The 11,050-nt window shown below is 43.8% G+C and overlaps 1 protein-coding gene across 2 annotated transcripts in view; it reads right to left on the bottom strand.

Annotated features, from left to right (window-relative positions):
• SMYD1 (SET and MYND domain containing 1) overlaps positions 1 to 11,050 on the bottom strand; it is a 35,177-nt gene that overhangs the window by 260 nt on the left and 23,867 nt on the right. For both annotated transcript variants that reach the window (XM_018568441.1, XM_018568442.1), the window contains 4 exons: positions 9,645 to 9,837; positions 7,946 to 8,038; positions 6,180 to 6,343; positions 1,404 to 1,573 (listed from right to left, as the gene is read on the bottom strand). In XM_018568441.1, the coding sequence (XP_018423943.1) occupies positions 1,404 to 1,573; positions 6,180 to 6,343; positions 7,946 to 8,038; positions 9,645 to 9,837 (620 nt within the window). The remainder of the gene's footprint in view (positions 1 to 1,403; positions 1,574 to 6,179; positions 6,344 to 7,945; positions 8,039 to 9,644; positions 9,838 to 11,050) is intronic.

The raw sequence follows: 11,050 nt of genomic DNA, 5'->3' as shown, positions 1-11,050 counted from the left end.
GGAACCCCTGCTAAAAAATATATGTACAGTTCATGGTATGTTAGAGTGATCAATAAATTGAACCTATAGGAATAAGGACTTCGACTCAGCCGATCCAAGCCGAAGCTCTGTCAGCTGGATTAGGGTTAGAAACTTTGCTATGTGCAGTCAAGACAGGAAGTGATGATAAATCTCTCTGGTTGGGACACAAACTTCAATTAAAAAAACTTTTTTCAGTATAACAGGTAAAGGTAAGAATCTTTATCAGGTTATTATTACTATCTATGTCCTTCTGTCCTGGTGACAGAAGGACTGGAACAGGAAGTGAGCTGATTTGTTCCCAATCCCAATCTTCATAATATGGGTGTCTGGGGAATCAAGTGCAGGCATCAGATGAAGCTTGTCCATGATCCTAATGCATTATCCAAAGCACACGAAAAAAAAAACTAAACATCCACTCACCGATGGTCTCAGAATTGAATACAGCTCCATTGTTCTAGAGAAATGCACATAGAAGCCTCACCTGGGGACTCCCTACTTTGACGTGTTCCATCCTAGGATGGGCTTAATCCTAGAAGCCTCTATGATTAAGCCCCTCCTGAGATGAATGAATTCTGCTTTGGTAAATGAAAAATGCCTGTATATTATTTAGTCTCTGTGAAAGTTATAGAGTTTAAAACTTTGGTATATAGAATTGACATTTTTGAACACACCATAAGGAGCAGAGTTGCATACCATGGCCAGAGGAGGAGATGTCACCAGTTAGAAAGTCCTGCACTCGACCAAACGTCTTGCCCTTAAACAGTCCTAACACCTTGTCTCCACACTTTGCCATATACTCTTTCCACACTTGTTCAGTCATGAGGCGCACAAGGTGTTCTGGGGGACCACTCATTCCTTTATGCCTCCAAAACATTCCAGGGTGGACCTTGCCAGCTCCCCATCAATGACATCTCATCCTCTGGCTATTTTATGCGGTTCCTTTCCTTATGATTTATCATTGCAATACTTTGATTTTTCCCATAAATGAAGGGTATTAGAGCAGATATGTTTGCCCTGTTCTCTTTTTGTTCTGTTATAGCTTCTGAATTCTGCCCTGGGCTAGCTAGAACCTCATATGTTTCCCTTGAGCTGTCAGTTATTACACTAGTATCCTACATCTCTGCTGGTCTGCCCCTTGGGCTCATTTTAAAACCTTCTATATTTAATATATTCAATTTTGTATGTTGGTGGTTTCACAGACACACATCTGTGGTATATATCAAACTGAGTGAACAGAGCTATGGAATTTATATACAGTGTGTTCATCTTCGTATAGCTATCCCTGTAGCATGCATATATAAATAAAAGGTCAGAGCATAGTGTACAGGGAGTGAAGCTACCATGACTTTATAAATACTTCTTAATAATACTTTTATTACAGACCTCCAGATCTTTGGTAATAGGGTGTGTGGGTCCGTGAGTAATCAGCAGAATGGCGTAGGCCTTGCAGATCATTCCGTGCCCAACTTCAATGAGTCCAGCATGCCAGTGTGTTACTCCTGCCCTCATCACTGACATCCCAAGCTGGGCATTGTTTGGGTGGTATATTTTCCTGGTGATAACAAAAATGGATTAGTGCCATCAAAGAAAGTTAACATTTTAACATATGCTATAAGGAATCTATACACTTTTACTTGTTTTAAAAACCAATGTGAATGCAGTTAGCTTATAGTAAACCCAAACATTTCTTACAGGCTCCAGAACTACAATGGGAGTCTCCAAAATGGTGCCTGCACATAACTTGATATGCATTCTTCTTCAGACCAACTGGCAGGTTCTGACACGCAGCACTTACTACATATTCCTATTGGCCAGCAAGGTCCCCCATCATGGTGGAGGGACAATAAGAACATGCGGATCAGGCCGATGCCAGGAAATTACACTACTGGGTTTTGGAGTTCTGGAGTTGCAGGAGAATGCATCTATAGCTATGTGCAGACAATATTTTGCCCTACGAGTTCTCAGCCAACTCAGTAACTCATAGAAAAGGGTGCTGATGCCAGTATGAGATATACAACCTCCACTGGGTGCAGGGGCCATAAAGAAGTCAACCTGAAGACCGTATATATATGTGTGTAGTAACAGGTCATGTGGCATGAGAGTAGTATCTTAAAGAATCCAAACACAATGGTCATCAGTCAATGCACCTTAGCTATAACCAGGGACTACTGTGTCTGTACTGCATGTCTTATTACTATATTGCTCTTCACGTTTTTTCAGGTTATTTAAAGCTAAACAAAAGATGACAGTAAACCTAAGATAATTTTCCTGATTAAGAAAGGGTATATATTTAAAGCAACACTAAACTGAGGAGTTAAAACTTAAAAACACATTGAAGTATCCTAACTATTAACAAAAATGTATGTTATTTGTGTATCACTCGGCTGTAGATCCTCAAATCATCTCTGACTTGGTGCTGACACTGTCCTTCCTTCTGGAGGGTGACTACTTTTGTTCCCCATGGTCCCTGTGTGTGTTGTAAAGTAGTCACCGCTCCAAGCTCCCTCCTGTGATGGACTACAATCTCAATACAAATTAGTCAACTAAACCTGAGATTTTAGTCCATCACAGGAGGGAGCTTGAAGCAGTGGCTTCTTTACTGCACTTATAGCAAAGACTGCACTATCAGAGACTGCAATATCTCAGTCTCTGTACAGGTGTGGAGACTTGTACTGTGTTTCCCCGAAAATAAGACACTGTCTTATATTTTTTTTGGCTCAAAAAAACAAAACGCACTAGGTCTTATTTTCGGGGTAGGTCTTATTATTTTAATGTATAACAATCCAAAGTTAACGCAAATCCAAATTTAAATCATCCAAAATGGCAAAGTTAAGAATAGGGTGATCAGGGCAATCAGGGGTGCCGCACCTTTCCAAGAGCAATTTGGTAACCAATCGCTGGCCAGAATGAGCGAAACGCACTTTCACTATCGATTCCTCACAGGCAGAGTGCATTTAGTATCACTCCGCCTGTGACAGGAGCCGGTGCTATAGAGGAAGCATCGGCTTATGCGGCTCTACTCCCTCCAGTGCCGCCTCGCTTCCTCTAGCGCTGGCTTCGTTGGCACCGCTGATTCTCTCCTGAAGCTCTTCAAGTTCCCCCTTATGCAACCACCAGCCCTGGGAATGGTCACAGCTAGCTCTTATTTTCAGGGTAGGTCTTATATTTTAGAAATTCCCCAAAAAAGTACTAGGTCTTATTTTCGGGGTAGGTCTTATTTTCGGGGAAACAGGGTATGTACAAAGCTGTGAATGTTACAAGTATTTATTTCTAGGGATGTCCCGCTACCGATACAAGTATTGGTATTGGGGTAGATACCAGGCATTTTCATGAGTACTTGTACCCGTGAAAATGCTCCTATTCTTAAAGAAGAACTATGGGGTTAAGGCTTTTCCCCATAGTTCTCCTTAGGGTAACGGGAGGACACAAACTATCGTCCTCCCATCACCCTAAGCTCAGTATACTGCAAGCTACAGCTTGCGGTATACTGAGAAGCCGCAGCTGAAGCGGATCCCGACAATTATGTCTGGATCCGCCCAGCTGCGTGAGTGACAGCTGGCTCTGCCTTTCTAGAGGCAGAGCCAGCTGTACTCGCCCCCTCCCCCGTCCATTCCGCCAGTCAGCGCTGGGGGATCGGAGTGGGGAGGGGGGTAACCAGTCCCTCCCCTGTCACGGCAAAGAGCCGTGACAGGATCGTGAAGTGAGCAAACGGCGGTATGTGTTCGCTCACCTCCCGATCTACTGAGCCGACCTGTGACAGTCTCATTGTCACAGGTCGGCTAGAACTATGAAGTGAGTGAAAAACACTCACCTCATAGTTCTCCTTTAAGCCGATACAGGCCCTTTAAATTGTAAAAACGCACTAGCTGACTGAGTTCCCGTGCTTGTGGGGACCTCAGCAGCCTGCTGGGGACCTACAAGTAGGTGTCTGGTTCTATATCTCCCCCTCCTCCTTCCCGGTGCAGGCACAGCCATAGACAGCCCACACAGCACAGTACTGCCGGTGCTATAGAGGAAGCATCGGCTTATGCGGCTCTACTCCCTCCAGTGCCGCCTCGCTTCCTCTAGCGCTGGCTTCGTTGGCACCGCTGATTCTCTCCTGAAGCTCTTCAAGTTCCCCCTTATGCAACCACCAGCCCTGGGAATGGTCACAGCTAGCTCTTATTTTCAGGGTAGGTCTTATATTTTAGAAATTCCCCAAAAAAGTACTAGGTCTTATTTTCGGGGTAGGTCTTATTTTCGGGGAAACAGGGTATGTACAAAGCTGTGAATGTTACAAGTATTTATTTCTAGGGATGTCCCGCTACCGATACAAGTATTGGTATTGGGGTAGATACCAGGCATTTTCATGAGTACTTGTACCCGTGAAAATGCTCCTATTCTTAAAGAAGAACTATGGGGTTAAGGCTTTTCCCCATAGTTCTCCTTAGGGTAACGGGAGGACACAAACTATCGTCCTCCCATCACCCTAAGCTCAGTATACTGCAAGCTACAGCTTGCGGTATACTGAGAAGCCTGGTATACTGAGACGCCGCAGCCGAAACGGATCCCGACATTGATGTCTGGATCCACCCAGCTGCTTGAGTGACAGCTGGCTCTGCCTTTCTAGAGGCAGAGCCAGCTGTACTCGCCCCCTCCCCCGTCCATTCCGCCAGTCAGCGCTGGGGGATCGGAGTGGGGAGGGGGGTAACCAGTCCCTCCCCTGTCACGGCAAAGAGCCGTGACAGGATCGTGAAGTGAGCAAACGGCGGTATGTGTTCGCTCACCTCCCGATCTACTGAGCCGACCTGTGACAGTCTCATTGTCACAGGTCGGCTAGAACTATGAAGTGAGTGAAAAACACTCACCTCATAGTTCTCCTTTAAGCCGATACAGGCCCTTTAAATTGTAAAAACGCACTAGCTGACTGAGTTCCCGTGCTTGTGGGGACCTCAGCAGCCTGCTGGGGACCTACAAGTAGGTGTCTGGTTCTATATCTCCCCCTCCTCCTTCCCGGTGCAGGCACAGCCATAGACAGCCCACACAGCACAGTACGGCCCCGGACACCAACACTCTCCACAGCATAGGAACTGCCTGCAGAGCCCTGCAGCAAACCAGATTCGTCCGAGTGAGATCGGCACACAGAGTGGTGAAATTAATTCTGCTGTGGGGGGCATGTATTCTGCTGTGGGGGGCATGTATTCTGCTTTGGTGACATGTATTCTGCTGTAGAAACATGTATTCTGCTGTGGGAGCTTGTATTCTGCTTTGGGGGCATGTATTCTTCTTTGGGGGCATGAATTCGTCTTTAGTGACATGTGTTCTGCTCTGGGGGCATCTATTCTTCTTTGGTGACATGTGTTCTTCTTTGGTGACATGTGTTCTTCTTTGGTGACATGTGTTCTGCTCTGGGGGCATGCATTCTGCTCAGGGAACATGTATGCATTTCTGGCGACATCTTTATTTAGCTCTGGTAAGAAACTGCCCTAAAATCATCAGTCTGTGTTGTTTTAGAAAAAATGTCACATGTCCCTTTAAGAAAAAGTATCCGTAATTGGTATCGGCGACTACCTGAGGGTTAGAACTTGTACTTGTACTTGGTCTGAAAAAAGTGGCATCGGGACATCCCTCGTTATTTCACATGATGCATTTAATGGGACATTCTCACTTATAATGGATAAATCTGAACTCCAGTCAGAGAATAAAAAACACCAAAGAATGCCTTAAAATGATTAAACCTGTTTTAAATGCAACTAGTATAAGCAGTATGAGGAGAGGGAGGGGCAGTACTTGGGCCAATCATGTAAGCTGCAGTGATATAAAGAGGAGAGAGCAGAGAGATGACCTTATCAGTCTGGTGCTGCTCCTTCACTGTCCAACACAAGCTGGATGTGGGAAGGTGACCTAGTTGTGTTGATTTACTGCAGTAGAGACTAGTCTGGTCACCAGGCTCTTTGTGTAACTCTGAGGACTGGATGGACAGAAATACAAATCTTTTGCCAGGTAATACAGCTCTTGTATATGTATTTTAAATGTGTATTTAGCTGTTTGCCTGGAGTTCACTTTCAAGATGACTACACGGAAAACAGATCTGACATTTGGTTTAGCAGTCTTATGTAGCACTGAGATGAAGAGAACCTATTAGTTACATGTAGGCATGAAGCACCCTTATTACTTACAAGTATCCGTCTATCATCTTCTTGGCGTGGTCAGCAGCGTCCTCGAACATCTGCAGGTAGGACAGCACTTCGGAAGCTATGCTCATAACTCTCAGCATGTAAATGTTTGTGTCTGCCAGAACTGGTTCCTGCTTCTTCAGGCATTCCCGACAAAGTTTCACCACCTGGTCACCAATTTGAAGACAACACACAGTCTCAGTGTAATCACTTTGTAACATCGGGCTATAGGAAACCCTATGGAGATCCAGAACTTATTTTAACACCAAAGACGGTTCTATTTCTCCATAAGTAGAACTGAAGCCATTGTTTTAGTTTTGGATAGACAAAGGGAGGATTATCACTCCTGTCAGCTCCTGTCAGCACTCCTGTTACTAAAACTAGTGTAAACAATAGAAGATTTCCCATTGTTTCCTGTTCTGGTGACAACCCAAAAATTGTGATTTTCTTCCACTTTCAGTGAAAACATTCACCAGGACAAATAGAGAGAGTGAATCTCCCTAACAGTGACACAGGCTGACAGGTGTTCTAAACCCTCTCCACACTATCCACAACTGGAAAAAAAAGTATGATGGGATTTTCTGTTAAAGTCCTGTTATCCACCTCCTCGCCTGTTTGGTGATTGGGAAATAGCCCTTGAGAGTAAGGATCAAGTCATTTCTGTGAGCATGAAATTACCTCCAAGCTTTCTGATGAAGCACATACAGTTGCGAAACGCGTCGAAGATTGTGCCCACAGTGGATTACACAACAAATATTTGTTGAGTATAGGATGTGAGTATAGGATGTATGAATATAATGTGTACACATATGTACATTACCTCTACACAGACTATACCCCCTTTAGTCTATCATGAATGCTGCTGCCAGACTTATCCACCTAACCAACCGCTCAGTGTCTGCAACCCCCCTCTGCCAATCCCTCCACTGGCTTCCAATCACCCAAAGGATAAAATTCAAAATATTAACAACCACTTACAAAGCCATCCACAACTCTGCCCCAGGTTACATCTCCAACCTTGTCTCAAAGTATCACCCTAACCGTCCCCTACGCTCCTCCCAAGACCTCCTGCTCTCTAGCTCCCTCGTCAACTCCTCCCATGCTCGCCTCCAGGACTTCTCTAGAGTCTCTCCCATCCTATGGAACTCTTTACGCCAACCTGTCAGTCTATCTCCCACTCTGACTGCCTTTAGGTGATCCCTTAAGACTCATCTCTTCAGGGAAGCCTATCCCACCTCAACCTAACCACTGAACTATCGCTTTCTCTAACAACTCATCCCTACACAGCTACCTCCTTGTGTCTCACTTCCCCCTCCCTTTTATATTGTAAGCCCTCAGGGGTAAGGCACTCCTTACCAACTTGTCTTGAATTGTATTGTAATTGTAATGTCTTCCTTATATTGTAAAGTGATGCGCAAACTGTTGGCGCTATATAAATCCTGTATAATAATGTGGGTACCATAAGGAGGTAGTTTGGTTTTGATGTGCCATTGTATCATGCTGATGACATTCTGAATGTAACCAAGTTTCGAAATCATGTTGATTTTGATTAAATAAAATGTATTATTTTTTAATACAAGATTACCTTTGTCTGATGGACATGTTGTAGGATTTGGACACTTTTAAAGCCCCGTGTTTCTTCTTTGTCCTTATATATTTTAGATTTTCTCTGTCAACATACAACCTGCTAGTTTCCTATACCCCCATATATAACATGACTAGTAATTCATTTTTATTTTTTTTTTGTGATTTTAGAAAATGAAACCCACCTCATGGTATGCCCCTTCAGAGCGGGCTCTATCAATTTTTTCCATGGTATCCTTTGAGAACTGTACAACCTCCTTTATGACACTTTCTGAAGGCTGCAAAAAGAAAAGTAGTTTATTTCTGTTGGGGTTAGGAAATTCAACAAGCAATATGCAGTTCAGTGGGCCATAGCGACCAATCACAATTCAATGGTTACAGAGCTGATGATAAGCACACTGATGAGTTCATCTCTCAGTCTGTCCCTCTGCTCTATCCTCCCCCTGGAAAAATTATTTTTAACACTTGCTGTGGTGCTACCCCCACACTGCAAGGGTTAACTGCTCGTTTGTGTCTAGGGAGGAAAATATCAAAGTTATACTCACCCGATCCTCCGAGCTGGCTTGCACTCTCCCCCTCCACTGCAGCGGTCTAAGGTCCCTAAGTCATCACATCCTATACAATGAGCGGAAATGATCAAAACTGGAGCAGCAATCCCAACGCCGTATCATAGAAGAGAGGCTGGAGGGAGAGGTGTCACAGCTGGCTGGCTCGAAAAGGGTCGGGTGAGTATAACTTTATTTTCCTCCCTAAAACGAGCACTTAACCCTCACCGTGCATATGGGGTAGCCCCACTGCAAGGGTTAATAAAAATTTTACCCAGAGTTCTACTTTAAACCATAAATCCTCACTCACTGACAAGTGGCATGCAAGAGTGCTTCAGGAGCCCAAAGGAAAAATACAAAAGAGAGGGGTCAAACTAGCAAAGTTAAAGTATAACATCACCATGTTATTTATAACCCCATTCAGGTGAACCTTAAATTAATGGGGCAACGTAGATCAGGAGCCACAGCCTTTGCCATATGGCTCCTCCAAGCTTGTGGGCCATGCAGTTCTGCAAAAACGTGGCCTTTTCTCCATAGCCTCAGAGAAGATGTCCTGCAGGGAGATGGCATCTCCAAATAGTTATAAAGAGAAACAGACCTGTAAGAGTAGCACTATGCATAGGGAAGGAAAGGATCACCTCCAGCCCATAGCTCCCAATTCAATGTTACCCACTAATCTGACATTAAAGTGACACTAAGTTATGGTATATCTTAAAAATAAATATAAGTATCCTAACTATTAACAAATATGTATCTTATTTGTGTCTCACTCGGCTGTAGATCCTCAAATCATCTCTGAATTGGGGCTGACACTGTCCTTCCTTCTGAAGGGTGACTACTTCTGTTCCCCAAGATGCCTGTGTGTGTTGTAAAGTTGTCACCGCTCCAAGCTCGCTCCCGTGATGGACTACAATCTCAATACAAATTAGTAAACTAAACATGATTGTAGTCCATCACAGGAGTGAGCTTGGTGCGGTGGCCACTTTACAACACACACAGGGACCATGGGGAACAGCAGTAGCCCCCCTCCAGAAGGAAGGACAATGTCAGCACCAATTCAGAGATGATTTGAGGATCTACAGCTGAGTGATACATAAATAAGGTACATTTTTGTTAATAGTTAGGATACTTGAATACCTTTTTAAGGTTTAACTCTTGAGTTTAGTGTAACCTTAAATCAAAATAATTCAGAAAAACCTCCTCATGGAAAAATGACAATACCCATCTTGTAGGTGTAATAGGCGATTAACAGTGCTCCTTGTGGGGGTGTTAGTTACCCCCAAAAAATGATTTTTAATTGTTCCACTTAAACAAGCACAGCCAATATCAACACTCCTACCTTAGTTTCATCATCTTTGACAGCCAGCAACAGGTCATCCTTAGTCTTCTTGGTGCAGTGCTCACATGTGCAGTCAAAATAGTACTGTTTCTTCAGTATTTTTTTCCTCTCTTCACTGAGATTGAGGAAATCTACATAGGACACTGTGAGTTCCTCTCCCTTGTTTATTTTTCCAAGAGCGTGAAGCTCAATTCTGTAATAAAACAAGGATGGAAGATTAGATAACATGCCTATAGGAGACTGTGGGATAAGTTCAAGAGTGGGCTAAGCAACCCTGTTGGCATTCCAGCTAGGGGTGCCATGCAAGACTGGTGACTGCCATGGGTGCTGAAGGTTGTCAATCCCATTACCAATGTCTTTTTGAATTACGTAAAGAGGATCTGTACCCTTTGAAAAAATTGTACTATGTAAATAGTACTGTCTCTGTTACTGTTTATGCAAGTTATCATACTTTTTTTTGCCAAAAATTTTAAAGAGCTACCTTCCATACTCTTGGACAATAGTGTACATTTTAGAACATTCCATTTTTATGAGTTTTCTTGCTCACTGCAGTAAATAAATTAAAGGTGAACTGTATACATGTAGAAAAAGGTCAGGTAATGCATCGGGAATTGGGTTTTTGTTCTTGAAAAAACACCCCTTGTTAATACTTTACGTTTTACTCACTCCAGTTTCTGGTCAAACACTGCCTCTTGCCAGGGTGGCAATAGATCAATGGGAGGAATTCAGGAACATACGTTCCAAGCACTCAGTAATGCCCACTCCATGCACACATAAATAATGTTGCTTTGGATGAAAAATGGGGGAGTGACAGTGGCTGCACTGTTTTAACTCTCAGGGGCTTGTACACTGAGGGGTCACAGACATTCTCCTGCTGCCCTAGATGTACTGTCAGACGGGGAAGCTGCAAATGATTTAATCTACCAAAGCTTGTAATTTGAAGGTAATAAATGCATTACACAGCATATCTGCACATCTGAAATATAAATATAATTTTAACGGGGAAGCTAAAGATCAATTTAACCCCCATCATGCCTAAAATCTGTATATTAAAGCCTATCTCCAATTAAAAAAAACTCCCCTTGTGGTGGGGCTATCCCCCACTCTGCAAGGATTAACTGCTCATTTTTGTCTGGGGGGATTCTTTAAAGGAGAACTATGAGGTGAGTGATTTCCACTCATCCTCATAGTTATAGCCAACCTGTGACAAAGAACTGTCACAGATTGGCTCTATTGATGGGGAAGGGAGCAGAAACATGCACTGATGCGCTCACTTCCCAATGGTCTCCGTGCAGGGGGTGGTGACTGTCAGTTACCACTCACCACAGGGATTCCTCCCCTCTCCAATCCTTCAGCGCTAACTGGAGGAACAAACGGGGGGGGGGGGGGGGGTGCCCAGCTGGCTT

The sequence above is a fragment of the Nanorana parkeri genome, unplaced genomic scaffold, assembly GCF_000935625.1.
Source record: "Nanorana parkeri isolate BGI_ZX_2015 unplaced genomic scaffold, ASM93562v1 scaffold1188, whole genome shotgun sequence".
Classification (NCBI taxonomy): domain Eukaryota; kingdom Metazoa; phylum Chordata; class Amphibia; order Anura; family Dicroglossidae; genus Nanorana; species Nanorana parkeri.
This window is presented reverse-complemented; position numbering and strand designations above follow the sequence as displayed.